This window comes from Buteo buteo, chromosome 13 (assembly GCF_964188355.1).
Source record: "Buteo buteo chromosome 13, bButBut1.hap1.1, whole genome shotgun sequence".
Lineage (NCBI taxonomy): Eukaryota > Metazoa > Chordata > Aves > Accipitriformes > Accipitridae > Buteo > Buteo buteo.
Window position 1 is genome coordinate 12,283,780 of NC_134183.1, and position 19,559 is coordinate 12,303,338.

A 19,559-nucleotide genomic window follows, 5' to 3' on the forward strand; every position below is an offset into this window, starting at 1 on the left:
ACGCCGGGGGCGACCTCCCGGCACAGTCGCGCCTCCCGCCCTGGGTCCCGCGGGGCGGGGGCGGCCCGCGCGGCGCGGTTGCCGTGATAACGCGGGATCCGGCGGCGCTGCCGGTGCCCGGCGCTGGGCCCGCGCCCCACGTGCGCGCGGCACGCCCGGCCCCGCAGCGGCCCCCGCCGCCGCCAGGGGCCGCTACGCCGCGCCCGCCTGGAGCCCGCCCAGCCCGCCCCCCTCCCCCCCGATTGGCTGGGCACGGCCGTCAGCAGGTCGTGATTGGCCGGCGGCCGCGCCGGCAGCGCAGGGTGCGCTCGGAGGCCGCAGGTGAGCGGAGGGAAATGGCGGCGCCCGGCGTGGCGCCCCCTGCTGCCGCCGGCGGGGTGCCGGGGCGTCCCCGGTGCGCCGGGCCCGGGCCCGGGCCCGGGCCCGAGTCCGAGTCCGAGTCCGGGGCTGGGGCGGGGGGCGCCGGGCCATGGAAGCGAAGTGAAGCGAAGTGGGGGGGGGGCGGGCGGCCGCGCCGCTGCTGGGCCCGGCTCGTCGGGCGACTGTCGGGGATCGCCGGGTGGGTGGCAGCGGCGGCCCCCTGGCGAGGCGCGGCCCGGCTCCCCGGGGTGGGCCTGCCGCGGCCGGCCCGGCCCCGCCGCTCCGCGCCACCCGCCCGGGTCTCTCGGGCCCGGGGCGCCCGGGCTCCCCCGGCGCGGCCTGTCGCCCCCCCCCGGCACCGAGCGCGGCGCGGGAGCCGCCGCTGGGCGGAGGGCGCGGCGGGCCGGGCCGTGGCCCGGCCCTGCCACGGGTGAGCGGGCGCGGCAGCCCCTCCCGGACGCTGCAGCCCCTCCCGGACGCTGCGGGCTGTCGGGGGAAGCGGGCGGGCGGCCGCGCCGCTGCTGGGCCCGGCTCGTCGGCGACTGCCCGCGCCCGTGTCGGTGCCGCCCGGCCCAGCGGCGCCGGTGCGTCCCCTCGGCGCCGGGGCGGCTCGCCAGGAGCTTGGCTGCTTGCGGCAGCGCCGCTCTGCCCGGGCCGGGCCCCGGCAGCTGCCGCCGGAGGAGCAGCCGTCTCCCCCGGCCTCCCCCCGGGAAGCCTTCGGGAAAGCGTTGGGGTTCGCGTCTGCACCGTGCCTGGGGGTGCGAGGGAAGGGGAGAGCGGCAGGGGTTCGTTCCGTAATAAACCTTTATTAACTGTTACAGTCGCAGAGAAATCCTAATGCTGTGAAGTTTCACACTTAACAATCTCATAAATCTCATTAAAAAATCTTGTTAAAAAAAATCTCCTAAGACAAGAATTGATCTTACTGCTACAGTTGCTCTGTGAGCAATATAACACTTGCTCAAATGTAGAAGTGACAGGCCAAGAAGTTTTCACCGAATTTGCAAACAGCGTTGTCTAGCAGAAGGAGCTGCTGGTCAGGAAACATGAAATGTTTCCTCCATTGCTGTACTCTCTCTGGGTTTGAAGTTGTCAATAGGTTTGGAGTTACAGAAAGTGCTGCTTGAACAGGCAGAACTGTACGTTGAGAAGCTTGACTTCAGCTTCCTGGTTGTGAACACATTGAATTTCGCTGTCAGTAGAACATACAGAGCTTTCTTTGATATGCCAAGTCCAAATAGCTTTTAATTATTAACTCTAGAATAGGTGGTTTTTTTCTTCAGAAGCAATTAAGCATCTATGATAAGAGTACAGCTTTCACCTTTTGTATGTGAGTATGTAATTAACCTTAATACAAATAGCCCTTGTGACAATGGGGTAACTCTTTGGGCAGAGGCACTTCACTGGTCATGCCTGCAAAGGTACTTCACTGATAAAGGCCTAAACTTTCTGGGTAGGGTATTTTTTGTTTGTTTGGGTTCTTTGTTTGTTTTTAGTGCCCACAGCAGTTTCAGGTAGTTCAACAAGACAGTGCCCACATTAGTATTTTAAAATGCCAGCTATGTGTATTCTTAAAGGTTACAATCCTATAGATAGTTGACCTGGCTTAAATCAGGCTGTGGGTCCATAAGCTAAACCATCCTTGCAGCCTGTCTGCATGCAGTGGTACCCTGCGCTTCTTGGACCTCCTGCCTAACCCTCCGTGGTGTGCGCAGGCCTGGTCTCCGCTCCTAGAGGTGCCTTTTCTACCTTCCATGCCTGCTGCCACCAGTGATGTGATCAGCCTTGTTTGGTTGCTGCAGTCCTTGTCCTTCAGCCCTTCACTGTAGGGATTGTGCTTACAAATTGTGCATCTGCACCTATAACAGGCTTTGTTTAAAAAACAAAATGAAACAAAAACCCAACACCCAAAACTATTCTTTTAGTGGTTAATGTCACACTGAGTCCAAAGTTAATACAAGACCTGGCCATACCTTCTTCTCCCTGAAATTTCTGGTACCTTAGAAGTGGGGCACAAAGAATAAATCTCTTTACTCTGTGAACATGCTTATCTGAACAGCACAGAATGATCTGCTGGAGATCTGGAAACAGCTTGCTATCTCATTTCTTATCACTAATACAGGGTAGTCTAAGGAGCTGAATTAGTCCTAGGACACTTAGAGGCAAGGTCTACGTCTCAGTTTCAGGTTGCGTGTCAGCAGCTTCTGATTGCTGTTAGGTGATTACGGTGACCTTTGGTATGATTGTGTAGCAAATCATAGCTGCCCTTCTTGGAAGAGTGCAATAATGTCTTTAGCTCTAACGGCTGGTGTGTACTTCTTCGTCTATCTGTGATGGGACTAGCAAGCCTGAATATTCTATACTCAAAGCCAGAGCCATCTTTACCTTTTTTGTGTGTGTGCCGGAGCCGTGTTAATGCTTTTGTCTCTCTCGGACAATACAGCCAGCAGCACTAACTCAACACTTAATTTTCTTGCTGTGATTCGTGAAAGGTGAGACCTGTAGCACTCTCAGCAAGTGGGGACTGGTCTGAATGTATGACCTCTAGAAGCAGTTAGCTCAGGAAGCAATGAGAATGGTGCAGAACCATCAGCATTGTGTACTGTCACCGCCACTCATAGCTCTAGGTTTGAAGAAAAGAAGTAACAGTGTGGTGGTGGTGGTGTGGGCTGAGTGCCATACAGGAATGTTGCCGTTACTGTTTCTGTAAGGGTAGTTGCCACCCTCCTGGCACATAAACTCTTTGATAGCCCAGCACTAGAGCTGATTCAGGCATGGTGGCAAAACCTCACATTAATAGCCTTTGATAGCAGAAGACAGCTCCCCTTGCCTGTTTCCCTTTAAGAGCAACAGTCTGTCTGAGTTTTAGATGCCTTAGTTATGCCTGTAGCTAAAAGTTCTGTTTCATCAAGCATCTGTAGTCTCTCTTGGTATAAATCTAGTCACATAAGGGATTGACTTTAAAGAGAAACTTGAAAAAAGTTTTGGTTATACCCTCTCCCTTTCCCCACACCAGAAACAACCTGAGATCATGAGGCTTTCCCTGTTAACACCAAGGGCATGCCTGATGCTTCAGTGAGGTTCTAGGTTTTTACCTGATTCGAGTATTGTGTGTCATGGTCTCTAGAAATAGCTACAGAGCAAGGCAGAGGCTTTCTTCTGGGATAGGAGCAGGAATGTAGAGAGCTTGTTGCTTTCTTAGTTCTTAGGGCAAAGGTTTTCCTCCTGCTTGATCTATTTTTTCCAGGAGGGAGGGGAGAGTAAGGGATTGGAGAAAACAACCCTCCTCCTCTTCTTGCATGGTTTACTTCATTAAATCATCAGCCATCAAGCTGGCAGTGTACTTGCTAAGGTCTCGTTCTGCACTGGCGTGCTGAGGCAGCAGGGCACAGGAATGAGAGTGGTTCCTGAGGATGTCGGGAATCCTTCTCTTGTCCTCGTATGGAAATAGTAGGGCTATATGAAGCACACAGTAAAATGCCTGTATAGCCTAGTCTGCCAGCACTGTTGCTCCCACCAGCAGAGAGCACTGAAGGTGAATTACAGCTTTAACTCTTGGTGATCGGGACATTTTTCTGTGCTGGGTGTGCCCTGTGCCTCAAGGTTTGTGTGGGAGCAGGCAGCGCGGGGCTTGGTGCACAAGCGGAAGACCAGCGTGATCTGGGAGTCAGGCGGAGGAGATCGTCCTTGGTGTGGTAGGTGCAAAGTCCGGGTTTGCTGTGTCACCTCTCTGGTTTCTGTTGGGTTGGATTCGGCTCCTCCAGTACATCTGGCATGATAACTGACAGGCTTGTTGTGGAACCAGTGCCTGGTAGCGTGGCTGCGGGACCTTGTCTGGTGTGCTTCTGCTCCAGCATTTTCTCTGAGCACTTACCTGCTACATCCCCTGTCCTTTCTGGGAGCACGCACAGCCTTTCTGCATGGAGGCATGCTTTATTTTTACCCGTATTTCCAAGGGAATTTCACAAGCAGCTGGATTGCTCTGTGTGTTTGTTTCTTTTGCACGTTCCCACTGTACTTGAATGGATTAATCCCCTCTGTTGTTCCTGGTGAGGGGATTCTCACCTACTGTGAAACCATGCTGGTAGGCCGATGGCATTTGAGTGTGCCTCCTCTGCTCTGTGAGGAAGAGCTGCCAGAAGACTGGGAACTGACAGCTGTATGTGGCAGTATAGTCTCTTATGGTGTACTGGCTGTAGGGGAGAGCGCGTTCAAAAGAGCAGGAAATACAGTAACTTGCAGTCTGGGGAGTGCTGGAAATCATGTGAGAGCATGAGAAGCAGCAGTAGAGAGTGTCTCGTGTCCATTTTTAGGAAGTACTTAATACCATGAGGTGTTCACAATGTCCTCTTCTCAAGGTTACACTTAATGGGAGGGATACTTTTCACCCCTTTACAGTTGGGGAAAACATGGTAAAGGGCAACCGCTTGACATTTATGTATGTGCAGCTATGGTCAGAGGTGAACAGCTGTGTCCTTGGTGTGTACAGATCATGCGTACTGTGTATTCAAACTCTTGTCACTTCTTCAGCAGACAGTGCTGCTATTGTAGGTGACAGTGCAAGACACACTCCTTTCCTGGTGTTTATAAAGCATAGCTTGTATCCTGACAATTGGCTTCCATGGTCACAGCATAAATCAGAGCCAGCCTGCAAACCCAGAAACCCTGACCTGCAACCCAAACTGTTGCTGATGCTTCCTTGGTGTCCTCTTTCCCTGCCAAAGAGTTGTCCCTTCTTCCTTTTCCCTCCTCCCTGCAAACTCATGCACCTCTCAAACTGGTCTCTCTGTTTCTGTAGGTCTTCTTGAGCTGAAAGGATGAAAATTGGCGATTGGAAAGTCACCGTCACTGTCCTAAGCTTCATCCTAAATTCTGGAGTCCCAGCTGATGTCTTTGGGTGTACGAGCCTACGAGAGTGTCCACTGTCCCCTTCCATGATTTAGACAGCGACTTGGAGCATGCATCATTGTAAGGTTTACATGATTTCAGTGCTGGCGGTGACACTGTCCCTTTCCCAGTTGGTGCAAAGGGGTTAGTTTCACAATGGAGCTGCCTATCTAAAACTATCTTGAATCCTGGATGCCCTTGCACCCCGAGGGTCTCTTTCTGCTCCCTCCTTTTGTGCTGAGCAGCACGTTGCCTGGGCTCACTCATGCTAGATCAGTCCCTGCACTCCCCACCATCACCTGCTTCCAGTAGCACAGCTGGCCTCTGGCTTGCCCTGCGTCTGACCGTCTCTATCCCTTTTTGCATGCTGTGGTTCCAGAGCGGGATGGTCGGCCACCAAAGCTGCAATGTCGTCCCTGACGACCTCCAGTGAGGGAGAGAACTCCACTCCCAGGTTTGTTGTCGGTTCCAGGGACGATGAGACAGACTTTCTGGGATCAAACATGAAGACAGACGAAACCGATTTCTTTGAAGATGATGAAGAGGAGGAGTCGGTAAGGAGGTCCCAGCATTCTGGGTTGGAGCATCTGTGCAGAATTCCTGGGTGTCAGCCAGGGTTTGCGCGGTTGCTGCTGAGGCCATAGGCTGTCAGGACTTCAGGGGACGTGGCACCAGGCTGTGTGGCACAACTGTGGGGAACAGCAACGTCATTTCTGACAGGACATATTGCATTGTCATGCTGCCATACTTGCTGCCTCATGCTGCAGTAAATCCTAGCCTTTTCACTTGTGGGTCTTTTTCAGGTACTATAGCAGATTTCTTTGTCCTAGCAACTTAACCCTGACACTCCTGTAAATCTTTCTGTTTCATCAGGGAAATTTTTCAGGAAAACTCTGGGAACTGTGAAGAGGGCAAAGGTGTGTCTGTGGAAAGGAAGCATTTATTCTTTTCTGTAGTATCCAGGAACAGGATGCAGAAAGGAGAATGATCTCCAGCTCCTGACTGATTTTGGCCCCTATTCAGTGTTACATTAAATGTTATGTTTGCTGTTCTGCACATGGGACTTGGATGCTGCAGGGACATTGCTGCTGGCTGTGTGAATTGCTGGGACCATACACCAATGCAGTGGTCGTTTCCATTGCCTCTGTACCCTGAGTCTCCATTGCAAGTGGGTTGTTGACCTCAGAGCCCACATGGGCTTCCTTCAAACCCATGCAGTGTTGTGTACCTTGATGCTCAGTGAGGAACTATTCATCAGGTGTGGTGAAGGATTTGTAAACCCTTTCACTTCCCAGGTGTTGCTCTTGCTGTGGAACCTTGGCTTTGCAAGTCTGTGCAGTAACTTCTAAAGTCTCAGCTTACAGTTGAAGCCACAATTGTTTGTGCTGGGTAACCTGCAGTCCTCTGTGTATCACTTCAGATGATCTCACTGCATTTAATCTTGCTTGGGCCAGAATTAATCTGTCAGGAAAACATCCAGTCTGGGGTTTCTAGATGTTGACGGAAGTCCACCACAGACCTCAGCCTGTTCCTCTGTTACGGTTACCAGTGCTTTTTGAATGCCTGCCTTCTTTCTTGACTTACTCAACTTCATCCCACTGGATCTTGTACCTTTGTCAGATACATGGAAGAGCACTTGCTACTGTTTCTATTCTACTCATAGCTACTTACTGTTGTAATCTTCCCTTTGTTTTCTCTCCCATAAGACAAACAGACCGAGCTCCTGGACTTTTTTGCTATAAAATATTTTTGGCTCTTTCCTGAGCCTGCCTAAGTCCACCAACTGCCTTGGTGAGTTGTGGGCCAGAGAACATGATGTGGGATTCCAGTCCCTGCTGCTTGTTCAGGTGCCAGGTATTTATTTTTGACCTTAGCATTAGTGCCCAGTAAAAGGAGGAGGTACATACTACCTGGCAAAGAAGCAGTTGTTTTGGGCTGCTCCTTAATGATGTCCCCCAGTGGACTCTTGTGGGAGCTGGAAGTGTGTATGGGTTTGAGTCTAGCAAGAGCTGTAAGTGTGTAAGGTTGGAAGAAAACCCCTTTGTTTGTTCTGCATTGTTGCATTTCTACACTGTTGTAGTTTAAATGCGGTAAAGTAGTTGACCCTGTACTAAACTGATCTCTGTCTTCCCTTAGCCACCTGAACGGCAGATTGTGGTTGGAATCTGTGCCATGACCAAAAAGTCCAAGTCAAAGCCCATGACACAGATTCTGGAGCGTCTGTGCAAGTTTGAGTATATCACAGTGGTGATAATGGGGGAAGATGTTATTCTGAATGAACCGGTGGAGAACTGGCCCTCTTGTGACTGCCTAATATCATTCCACTCCAAAGGTAAAAAGTCTGTGGCAGGCCTTAGCCTGCTTGAGATTTGGGCAAGGGAGCTTCCACTCATTCTTCCACCCCTGCCCCCCGCTCCCTCTGTATTTCAGGATTCCCACTGGATAAAGCGGTTGCTTATGCCAAGCTGTGCAAGCCATTTCTGATTAATGACCTTGATATGCAGTATTATATCCAGGACAGGTAGGTGTCTGTGATCCACTAAAGCCCCTTCCCTCTCCCTTTGATTCCTCTCCTCAGCATGCTGTGCAAATTTCGTCTTCCTGGCCACACACAAATGAATGAGCTGGGGAGGAAGGGGACCTTAGCAGTGGCTTTTAGGAGTTGTTTCCCCAGAACATGGAGGGGAATAGATTTTGGGGTAAACCCATTGAGACTTGACATGTTTAATTTGCTGGTGCAGATGTCTTGTAAGGAATGGCTAGATCAAGTAGGAAGTGGAAGAGGTCTTGCAGAGACTGCCACGACTAAGACAAAAAGACTAGTCTCTGAGTAGGAGAGCCAAGTAGTGGGATGGGGTTCTGGGCCAGACATTGGGAGCAAGGCCAGGTCAGATTCTGAGGAGGGTATGTTGGTCAGACACTTCAAGGGGCTTCTCAGTCAGCTCTTGGTAGAGGCCACCAGCAGTCACATACTTCAGTGCATACAGCCAGACTGCTTTGGCTGTATATGGGTAGGGCTCATACCAGACCCCAAACCTCCTGCCATGTCTTTGGGTTGCGAGGCGTGTTCCTGTGGGTGCTGACAGGTACCCCAAAGTGTAACTCTAGTGAAAGAATTGCAGTTTCCCCACTGACACAGGATGAAAAGAGGCTCTGCTGCATCTGCCTGGCCTGGGCATTGGGCAGTCTAGCACGACAGGGCACCCTTCGAGAGGGCAGATCTGCGTAGGTGGCATGTGCGGGGTGTGTTGCTGGTGGTTGGGCATGTGCTAGTAAATAAGCATCCATGTTTAGGTCAGATAGAGATTTACTCTGGGACATCTCTGTCTGGAGTAGGACTGGGGCATGCCCCATAGCCTGTAGGTCTTATCTGGAGAGCATGTGCTGAGAAGTATTTGCACTCTGTCTTGAGGCTTTTTTGTATTCATTTGACTTTGTTTTTCATCAGTGGGAGCAAAGCCTTTCCCTTGGCATGTACTGAGGACCTTCTAGAGTCTTCTGACACTGTTTCTGTCCTCTACAGGCGTGAAGTGTATCGGATCCTTCAAGAAGAGGGAATAGACTTGCCCCGCTATGCTGTGCTCAATCGAGACCCTGATAGACCAGAAGGTCAGTGCCCAGGCTCTACTGAAAGGCATTTTCACATACTGTACTATTTAAGATATTCTGCAGAGAACAGATCCTGATAATCAGCTTGAAGAGGCCTGATCCACAAGTCTGTTGTTTTTTGCGGACAAAGGTCCCAACAACAAAACTGGCTGACTGGCCCGGACTGAAGGCCAGTGGACTTGGGCTTCAACTTTGCACTAAGGCTGTCTCACCCTTTCCTAACATGCTGCTGTGGTGCTTTGTCTTCAGAGTGCAACTTGGTGGAAGGAGAGGACCACGTGGAGGTAAACGGAGCTGTTTTCCCAAAGCCATTTGTAGAGAAGCCAGTCAGTGCTGAAGACCATAATGTGTATATTTACTACCCAACATCAGCAGGTGGGGGCAGCCAGCGGCTCTTTCGGAAGGTGAGGAGGGGGACTCCAGTTTTGGTGTTGGAACCAGCAGATCTGTAGCTCTGAGACCCATGTAGTTTCTGGAGGGAATGTTGGGGCAGGTGAAGGGGAAAGGAAGGTTTTGTGTTGGGGAAATCTAGACCTTCTTAGAACTTCTAGTTCAACCCCATCTACCTGGGAATTGCAGAAGGACATATTTTAGTCGTAGTGCTGACTTCTCCTTCTCCATCCTCTGTTTGACCTGTGTCCTGTCTAGCAGTCATGGAGAACTGTGTCCCTTATTGAATTGCATACTGCTTTTTTCAGATCAGTTCCTCAGTTTATCAAGATGATTTTTTAAAAAAATTATGTTCCTGTCCTCTAACATCATTGTTGCCCTTCTCAGCTTAGTGTAGCTTGCAAATGTGATAAATGCAGTATTTATTCCTAGATTCCACAGGGAATCTACCCTTACTCACTTCCCCCACTTTGCCAGAAAACAGTGGCAATAGCTGTGATATTTTTTTTTTCCAATCACTTATGCATCTGCCATTAATAATCTTAAAATGATTGTTTCCTTAGCTAACATACAGGCATGCCACCTGAGGTTGTATCCAAAGCCTTACTAAAAATGACAACATCCTCCTCCTCTGTCCATAAGATCAGTCAGCCGCGCTCAAAGGAGGTTAAATTGGTCTGATTATCACCTGTCATCGTTTATTTTCATTTGTTTATTAGCTAGGCTCCTTACTTTCTAGGTCTTTATCCATTGTTTTTTGTTCCATATCCCTGTAGTGATTGGAGTCAACCTAATCTATGATAACTTCTCTCCTCTTTAAAGCCTGGAAAAAGACATACCTACTGTCTGTGTTCTGGAGTCTCTTTTGTCCCCCATAAATAAGTGTGCCATAATAGCTGGTGGTTCCAAGAGGTGTTCTGCTAATTCTCTACTTATGGGATGAAGCTTATGTTTTTTGTTGTTCCGTCTAAGAAAAGGAGCCCCCTGCTCTTCCCTGAGGTGTTTATTCTGTGCTTTCAGATTGGCAGCCGGAGTAGTGTGTACTCCCCAGAGAGCAGTGTGAGGAAGACAGGCTCATACATTTATGAGGAGTTCATGCCTACAGATGGCACTGATGTAAAGGTAAGGAAAAGCCTGGAATAGCTCCTTACTTCTCCAGGCCTGGGATGGCTGAAGGTTGGGCAGTCCTGCTTAGTCCTACTTAGATTCTGGAGTGTTTGTTTGAGCTGTGAGGCATTGACTGTGCAGCATGGATCCCAAAGAGGGGAGTGGGTGTTCTGTAGGTCATAACAGGAGGAATGCGCAAGACCATCTGGTCTTCTTCTCTCTGTGTCTGCAGTAGAAATACCTTCTGGAAGCTGCAGTTAGTCTAGGTGGTTATGTCAGGTTTAACTATTTCTCTTCTCAGGTGTACACTGTTGGGCCAGACTATGCCCATGCAGAAGCTCGCAAATCCCCTGCTTTGGATGGGAAGGTTGAACGGGACAGTGAAGGGAAAGAAATCCGTTACCCAGTCATGCTGACTGCCATGGAGAAACTAGTTGCCCGGAAAGTCTGTGTAGCCTTTAAGGTCTGTGTTTTCTCCCCTATGCAAGCAGGATACTCCATGAATGTCTGATTTGAATCTTGTTCAGTGTTAAAGCTTGAGCTCTGTTACCCTGATGTGTCTCTGGTGTGGCAGTCTTCCACAACTGATGCCAGTTGCTGTCTCTGCTGGCTGGGTGCAGCTGGTCCTGCTGGCCATGGCAGTTTGCTGGTCAGAGATGACTGGGAAGGCAGAAGGGCCTGCAGCAAATCTCCTCTGTGCTGGAAGGTGGCTGGTGTCCAGCGTACATCTGAGCATTTAATACCAGATTCTGAGCATGCTGCTGTCCATCTGACCTGCACTTGTCCTGCCTTTACTGTTTCCTAGTTGTGTTTGTGTGGAAAGCTTGGTCTTCTTTTCTTCTGGTTTATTTTGTTGTTGTTGTTGTTGTTGTATTTTTGATCTGGCTTTGGTGCACATTTGTGTTCTATTCTACAGGTCGGTAGAGTGAGTGTGTGAGTCTAGGTATGGTTACATGACATGTTCAGCAATGGCAGCAGAAGAAGCACTTGGCTACTTGTTCCTGCCCCCGCTGCAATCTGCAACCCATGCATTTGTTCTGATACAGCTGTGGGCTTGTTCTACCTTGTAGCCTTTTCTACATAGTGATGGATGTCTTTGCCTGCACCAGTTATTGTCTGTACTTGTCAGTCTGGTTCAAAACTCTTGGATTTAGAGGCAAGAGCAGGAGAGCCAGGAGCTGCTTTGTCTTAAGCCTTTAGAGCTCTGGGAGGTAGAGGGGCAGCCCTGATGGCTTAATCTGGGGGCTTGTGGGTTGGGCCTTTGATACAGCTGTGGGGGTGTAAAGGTTCCTCTAAAGGGCCTGTTACTGCTGGCTAGGGGGTGTATTTGCATGCTTCTTCACGGCTCATGAGGTAGGCATAGAGTGGAGGACGGCTGCAGCACCAGTGGAGCTGAACTGGGCAGTGTACGTGGGCTTGGTCTGTGTGTGCGCTCGCTTGGCTGGGCAGCTGCTGTCCCCTTGCTGCACTCCCTCACAGCATGCCTGAGTCCTCTGTCCTCTGCTTCCTCATGCAGCAAACAGTGTGTGGGTTCGACCTCCTGCGGGCAAATGGCCACTCTTTTGTTTGCGATGTGAACGGCTTCAGTTTTGTGAAGAACTCTATGAAGTATTACGATGACTGTGCCAAAATCCTTGGGTATGTAGAATTCAAGTTTTGATAGCGGGTAAGGTGACTCATAGCAAAGTAAAATGAATGTGGAGTCCTGATCAGTACGTCGGAGAAGTCTGCAGGTGGTTCATATGGGAACATTTGTTCAGCAGGTGAAAGCTTGGCTCTGGGAGGAATGAGTTAATTATTTTTAGCCTCTGGAGCTCCTGCCTGCATTGGCATTAGCTGTCTTTGTCTACAGCTAGGTGTATCTTACAGGGCATTTCATTGGATGCTAAGCCCAGCTGTGGTATTGGTGATGGGAGGGAAACTGGTGTCCTTTTCGGGTGCCCTGACTAGCCCATGGTGTGATAGATGTCTCTGCGAGGAAAGTGAGGAGAAATTCTGTGGCTCTCTTCAAATCTGTCAGCTGGACCACTAAGGAGGAAGTGGAGGACCAAGGGAATGGAATTCCTTGTGAGTTTTGTATTCTCATTTTTTCCAGAAATATAATCATGCGGGAATTGGCTCCCCAGTTTCATATTCCCTGGTCCATCCCAACAGAGGCAGAAGACATTCCCATTGTCCCCACAACCTCAGGCACCATGTGAGTACCTGCCATCCTCGCAAAAGAATGCTGGTGATGGGTACATGAGGGTCAAAGTGCAAACCCTGTCCAAGGTACAGACATGCTGTGTTGGTTGCAACCCTGAAATGCCCATGGAAAGGCTTAGCCCTTTTGCACACAAAAGGGAAGACAGATTGTAAATTAGTCATAGGTTTGATGAATGCAGATGAGCAGTCATTGAAGGAATTACAGAAACTGCTCACATGGCTTTCAGAAGGCCCAATTTCTTTATCAGCACAGGAAACAGATCAGGGCATCCCTGTAGCTGGCTCACTGTTCAGGCTGCTACTTGGAGAAAACGCATGTTGAGCTGTGGGTGGAAAACAATTAGCTGAAGTATTCATGTTACCTGTACACTTGGCAGACCCTCATTTGATACTGTTGGCCTTACTAGTTTTCCCCCACATAAGGCTAAAGGACCAAAGGCAAAAGTTTCTTTGTGATCCTCAGCACACTTGTGCACTTGTATGAAGTGAACAAAGTAGCTGCTACAGAAAAGGTAGATTGAGAGTATGTATTCATCCTTCTTTTACTGTGTGATCATTTGGAAAACGTTGGCAAACACAAACACTGCACAGCTCACAGGGCTGCTGGCTTCAATGACACCTTGTGACAATGAGACTGAGAATCAATCCCCATTTCTCTGTGATCCTATAAGAAATAGTTGGATATTGTAGTATCTGAAAAAGCAAACTCATGTAGCCATTCTGAAATTAGCCAGCCTAACTACTGGTTCCTGCAGGTGGCTGATTGCTATGGGATCTTTCTACATACAGCTCTTAGTGGTTGCTCAAAGACAGGACCCCAGCTGTATAACCATTCTTCTGAATCAAGGTGTTTTTTCCTGGGTCTTTCTATATCGTTTCTGTAGATTCTGTAACATCCAGCCTTGTCCTTTCTGCTGCCTGTCATATTATGGTACTGTGGTGCTTTTCCCTGACAGGAAACCAGATGACCTGGTAGGGTCTGCAGTACTTTGACTGCTTTTACAGCCTTGGCACTTGTGCCTGGTTTAGCCTGGGAGAAGTTCTGCCACTGATGAGGAAAGCAGCTGTCAAAAGGATGGAACTGAAAGAACAATGGGAAGCTACTTTCTGGTGGCAATTCTGGAGTGTAGGGACACATTTGTCAGCTGTATCTTGTGTTTCCCCAGGATGGAGCTTCGTTGTGTTATTGCAGTCATCCGGCATGGAGATCGCACCCCAAAGCAGAAGATGAAGATGGAAGTTAAGCATCCCCGGTAAGAGTCAAGGCAAGAAGATGCTGTGCTGCTGGGAAGTGAGGAGGGCCCATATTCTGAATCAAAAGGAGGAGCAGAAGGGCTGAGTGCATGGGAGGCAGTGCTTTTTTCTGGCTCCATTCAAGCAAATGCTTTCTGCCCAATTGAGGGAGCCCCCTTTGCGCATAAGGATCCTGGCACCTTCTGTGTGAACACTGGAAGAACAAGTGTTCTTGTTCTTCTAGGTGCTGCAAAGGGAAGTGCCCCACTAAATGGGAAGCTAGTGACTGCTTCCTTTTTGTACCTGCAGCTGGAAACACTTGCCTTTTTCAGAATTTCTGAAGCACAGAAAGGAGCCAGTGGGCCTGCTGGTTCTCCCTGAAGAACAGAGCGTGAATGCATATATAGGGATGACAGTCCTTGTAGCACTGAAACAGCAGAAAATGGATCAGGGTTCTTTGTTGTCTCTTCAGGTTCTTTGAATTATTTGAGAAATATGATGGCTACAAGACAGGGAAGTTGAAGCTGAAGAAACCAGAGCAGCTACAGGTGAGGGGAGTCCTCTTTGGGGTTACAGTGTGGGACATGCAGGTAATACGGATCCCAGTGCGAGGCAATTCTTTGGAAGAGTGGAAACCCTCAAAAGGGTGACAGTCTGTCACACAAACGCTCCCTTTCTCATTCCCCAGCCCGTGCACACTCAGCTGGGTGATAGTATGAGAGCAGAATGGAAACTTCGCATCCTAGCTGATGTGAAGACTGTAGGATGGGGATGACCTGATGCAGCTTGCCCACCTGTGTGGTTGTCTCTGCTGAAAGACGGGTCCAGGCTAGGGAGTGGGGCAGTTGGAGGCACCTGCTTGTTTCTGAACAGGGCTGGCGCCCAGGGTGGGGATGAATCAAACTGCAGTGTGAAAGTTTGTCCTGCCTGAGCTGTGTCTTATGAAATGATGTGTCTCTGACGAGTGTCTATATGGACCTGATACTGGGTGAAGCCATTTGGAGGCCTTGCAAGAGTACAGTGGTGAGTCTGAGGCAGAATTGCTGGATGCTTGAGACTGTCTGCTCTCCAACAGGAAGTGCTGGACATTGCACGACAGCTTGTGGTGGACCTGGGAACCCACAGTGATTGTGAGATTGAGGAGAGGAAATCCAAACTGGAACAGCTGAAGAGCGTCTTGGAGATGTAAGGGTTCATATCTTGGGGCACCATGAGTTTGTCTCAGAGCCGTGGGTCAGCATGTGATGTAGAAGCAAGCTGTGCTGCTGCTGTCCTGGCCAGCTGGCTTCCCCAGAGGTCAGAGTCTCCTCCATCCCCCGTTAGCAGCTGTACATGAAAGGTGACATGCTCTTAACATTTTCTTCTTGGCGTCAAAACCACTGCTGATTCTTGTTCCAAGTGTGTCTGGTTTTTGGCTAAACAACTTGTGACAAAACTGAGCTTCCTTTGCTGCAGGAGAGGAACCGGAGTCCTGTAGGGACCACATTGATATGAAGCATTTTGGTAAATTTGGAAGAAATCTTGTTTTAAATAAGATTGTCCTGGTGCCAGAAGTTTAACAAAAAGGAGCTTGGAAAACATGAAAAGATGTTTGTGTCCTCTTAGGTTTCATACAGCCCAAATAAAAGACAATATGGTGGTGTTGGCATCTTAGAAACAAAAGAAGGGTTTCTCTCAAAACTGTAGCTCACTGTGGCGTACACAGGCAGTGTCTGTGTTCAAGCCATGTCTGTGGAGCACAGAGGATGAATTTTTGCTATGATTCCTTCCCCTGCTCTTTCTGCTCGTTAGAGATGTGGTTATCCTCAGAGCATCTGGCAGATTGTTTTTTTTTCTGTGATCTCATTAATTCACTTGTTAAAGATGTAGATAGAAATTAACTAAGGTTGATTAAAGCCCCAGTGGGGTGTGAGAGCACAGAGTGTTGTCAGCCGAAGAGCAGGCAAGTAAATTTATCTTTGAATTTCATTTGGGGGATTTGTTTGGCTTTTTTTGGGAGTGTGTGCCAGATCACAGGTAGATGGCAAAAATGTTCATGTTCTGTGGCAGTTGGTGTTGCAGCAGAAAGTCTCTTGCCTGTGCTGTATTTTTGCTGTGTGCTGCCTAGGGACCTCTGGGCAAAGGGTGAGTGGAGTTGATTTGTTTAAACTTTTTTTCCCCCATCTCCTTGTGACAGGTATGGACATTTTTCTGGCATTAACCGTAAGGTTCAGTTGACCTATCTGCCTCATGGACATCCAAAAGCTGCAAGTGAAGACGAAGGTAAAGAAACCTGATGTTGCTGTCATGATCTTCAAGCCTGGTGTTCAAGAGTGCGTGCAGCTATCCTACCTATATAGGCCTTTGGATGTGCAAGCAAAATTAGTGACCCATATCTTATCTTTGCTCACATCATATGAAGGGTTGGAGTGATGCATAATGTAGTGTACCAATATACCCTGGATGGTGCCACAGGGATTGTGCTTCCAATTTCATGAATGTCAGCCTATACCTTCAAAAAGTAATGACTCTTAATTTTGTACTTGCTGGTTTGGTTCCTGGTGATTTTGGGTCAGGCTTGTGTTGAGAATGCTCTGCAAGGTGCTGATGACAACCTCTTCTTCCTCCCCTCCTCTCCCCCTGCAAGATCAGCTTTGAGATCTGATGTAGTGAGTACCTGTTTGTCTCCTAGAAGCTCGCCGAGAGTCTTCCCCATCCCTCCTCCTGGTGCTTAAGTGGGGCGGAGAGCTGACACCAGCAGGAAGGGTCCAGGCAGAAGAGCTGGGGCGAGCCTTTCGCTGTATGTACCCTGGTGGCCAAGGTAAGCTTTGTCCATGTATCTCTGGTCCTGTCCTGTGACTGTGCCAGGCTGCCCAGCCCAGGTGACTAATTGCCAGTGTGAGGGATGCTCAGACATCTGTGGGCTGTGTGCAGCCTGTGTGACTCAGGTCATCACTGTTCTTGTTTTTTTGAGTTGACCTGGTAAGGATAAATAATTCAGGTGGGTTTTGCACCCCAAGATCCCTAAGCTGGCTAGAGTTGTCTGCTGCAGTGGTTAAACTTTAGTATGTCTTGGAGTGCAATAACATTCTTCCAACTAATGTGCCAGTATTCAAAAAAGAGAAGCCATTCTAATAAGATACATTCTGATGCAGCAAATACAATTCAAAATTTATGTATGATTAACAAGGAATTTAGCTCAGATGTAGAGAACAGAGGAATTCTGTCTTGGAACACAAGTAATTCTGCCTTGAGACAGGAGAACAGAAAGGTAACTTCTCCGTATTTTCTCTGCATAATTCTGTGACACTGAAAAGCATTTAGTACACACACAGATCAACAAGACCCCAAAGAAAAAAAAAAAGGCTGAGATTGCCTTTTTCATCCAAGTAGAGTCAGAAGTAATACACTGCTACTGTATTGATCTGGTGAGACCAGTATTGGATACTGCTTATCTTTGACTTGTATGTTTAATTAATTCAATTTAATTAATTAAATTTCAAATTAATTAAGCTAATTTAAATTGAATTGGAGAAGATTTCCTTCTGGAATAAGGGAGAGTTACCCTTGGTGGCAGAGGGTTGGGTCAGGAAATACTGGACATACCTAAGTCCATGGGCCCTGATGGGATGCACCCACGAGTGCTGAGGGAGCTGGCAGGTTTCACCATGAGGCCACTCTAGATTATCTTTGAAGGATTGTGGGGACTGGAGGAGGTGCCTGAGGACTAGAGGAGAGGAAATGTCACTCCTAGCTACAAAAACAACAAGAAGGAGGACCCAGGGAACTGCAGGCTGGTCATTCTCACCACAGTCACTGGGAAGGTGATGGAGCAGCTAATCCTGGAGACCATTTCTGGGCACATGAAGGATAGGAAGGTGATTGGGAGTAGTCAGCATGGATTCACAAAAGGAAGTCATGCTTAACCAACCTGATAACCTTCTACAGTGAAGTGACTGGCTTGTTTAGATGAGGGGAGAACAATGGCTATGGCCTACTTTGACTTCAGTATGGCTTTTGACACTGTCTCTGAGAACATCCTCGTAGCTGATGGAAGTATGGGCTGGATGAGCAGACAGTGAGGTGGATTGAAAGCCAGCTAAATGGCTGGGCTCAGAGGGTGGTGATCAGTGGCACAAAGTCTAGTTGGAGGCCAGGAACTAGCAGTGTAGCCTAGGGGTGAAAACTGGGTCCGATCCTCTTTAATATCTTCATTAATGATCTGGGTGATGGGGCAGAGTGTGCCCTCAGCAAGTTTGCAGTTAACACAAAAGTGGGAGAAGTGACTGATATGCCAGAGAGTCATGCTGCCATCCAGAGGGACCTCAACAGGCTGGAGAAATGGGCTGGCAGGAACCTCATGATGTTCAACAAGGGGAATTGCAAAGTCCTGCTTCTGGGGAGGAACAACCCCCTGCACCAGTACATGCTGGGAGCCAACCAGCTGGAAAGCAGCTTTGCAGAAAAAGATCCAGGGGTCCTGGTGGGCACCAGGTTGAATATGAGCCAAGAATGTGCCCTTGCCACAATGAAATCAAATGGTATCCTGGGCTGCATTAGGAGGAGCGTTGCAAGCAGGTCAAAGGAGGTGAGCTATGAGGTCAAATGTTTGTGATCTCAAGAACACATTTTTAGCAAATGTGAGGATAAACTTTCCAAAGGATGAGAAAAATGAGTACGCACGCTGTTGCTTACTGCAAGGTGCCAACAAGTAGAGCAGCCTGTCAGTGCACAGAGACTAAAGGAGAAGGAGCAGTAGCGGACAGAGGATCTTCATGAGAAGGCCTGTGTGCCATTCTTGAAGACGGGAACATTGAGTTAGGCTGGGGACTTCCTGGTGCTGTTGTGGATCTCTGAAGCCTGGAGCTGAGAGGATGAGCCACTGACTTGGACAAGAGATTGGGGAGACTGGAAGACAGTGTGCAGGAGAGGCAATTCCAGTGGAAGTACGGGGAGTAGATTGCAGCGTAATGAGCCAAAACCTGAGAGAAGAGACCTGTCTGCAGAGCTCTGGTCAAGTGGAGTGTAGTTACCAGCAAGCTGGGCTGAGCCCTAAGGTATGGTCTATGCCAGTTCTGAACTGACTTCTCCATATCTGGTGAGCACTGACTAGCTGCCCTTTTGCTCACAGTAGAGCTAGATCTGAGCATGTACAAGGTGACTTCAGTCCTTCTGAATCATGGCTTTGGAGACTTCTGCTTCACATGGTCATTCATGGAGAGGGAGAGATCTTATTCTGCAGTGAGATGCTGTGTTTCTTGGTAGCCGTTGGTACATGGAAGCCTTGTCCAGATATACAGCTGTCTTCTGGCTGGTGTCTGTCATTGTCTAGCAGGGTGTTTCTCTGAGTTGTGAGCTCAGAGCTGGGAGCAGTTTTCCCATCTTCCCATGCAATGTGACTGGGTACTGTGCAAAATCATCATAGGATTCTAGGCAGCAGCAAATTAGTCACCACTGCACTGTCTTTGGAGGGTCAGACTCGAGACCTGCATGAGTTGCTTTTTCCCATTGCTGATCTGACTCCTGTGGTTGACTCAGCCACCATAAATAAACTGTCATTTTGTGCCGCAAGATAATTGTAGCTCCACAGGATATGCTTTGGAAGCCGGGCGCCTCCCTAAATAACTCTGCCTGCAGTTCTGATGGCAGCAGTACCTGCTCGTATGCAGAGAACTAGTAGAAGGAGGCAATTTTTTTTTGTGCATCTTTATTCTGCACAGGGGTATTCAGGCTAGCAGAACAATTACAGACTGTTCAGAGAGGGTTGCTGCGGAATTTGGGCAGCATCA

General features: G+C 49.0%; 1 protein-coding gene across 12 annotated transcripts in view; it reads left to right on the forward strand.

Moving 5' to 3' along the window:
• Nucleotides 1-3,729: 3,729 nt before the first annotated feature.
• Nucleotides 3,730-19,559, forward strand: part of PPIP5K1 (diphosphoinositol pentakisphosphate kinase 1) — a 48,094-nt gene continuing 32,264 nt past the window's right edge. For 7 of the 12 annotated variants that reach the window (XM_075044782.1, XM_075044785.1, XM_075044787.1 and 4 more), the window contains exons 1-16: nucleotides 3,730-4,055; nucleotides 5,159-5,328; nucleotides 5,627-5,801; nucleotides 7,384-7,579; nucleotides 7,678-7,768; nucleotides 8,771-8,856; nucleotides 9,106-9,260; nucleotides 10,267-10,368; nucleotides 10,655-10,816; nucleotides 11,870-11,991; nucleotides 12,449-12,550; nucleotides 13,725-13,811; nucleotides 14,264-14,339; nucleotides 14,867-14,976; nucleotides 15,968-16,053; nucleotides 16,463-16,591. In XM_075044782.1, coding sequence (XP_074900883.1) covers nucleotides 5,655-5,801; nucleotides 7,384-7,579; nucleotides 7,678-7,768; nucleotides 8,771-8,856; nucleotides 9,106-9,260; nucleotides 10,267-10,368; nucleotides 10,655-10,816; nucleotides 11,870-11,991; nucleotides 12,449-12,550; nucleotides 13,725-13,811; nucleotides 14,264-14,339; nucleotides 14,867-14,976; nucleotides 15,968-16,053; nucleotides 16,463-16,591 — 1,651 coding nt within the window. In that variant the 5' untranslated portion in view covers nucleotides 3,730-4,055; nucleotides 5,159-5,328; nucleotides 5,627-5,654. Of the gene's footprint in view, nucleotides 4,056-5,158; nucleotides 5,334-5,626; nucleotides 5,802-7,383; nucleotides 7,580-7,677; nucleotides 7,769-8,770; nucleotides 8,857-9,105; nucleotides 9,261-10,266; nucleotides 10,369-10,654; nucleotides 10,817-11,869; nucleotides 11,992-12,448; nucleotides 12,551-13,724; nucleotides 13,812-14,263; nucleotides 14,340-14,866; nucleotides 14,977-15,967; nucleotides 16,054-16,462; nucleotides 16,592-19,559 lie in introns of those variants that run through there. The other 5 variants (XM_075044784.1, XM_075044793.1, XM_075044783.1 and 2 more) reach the window with 4 other exon arrangements.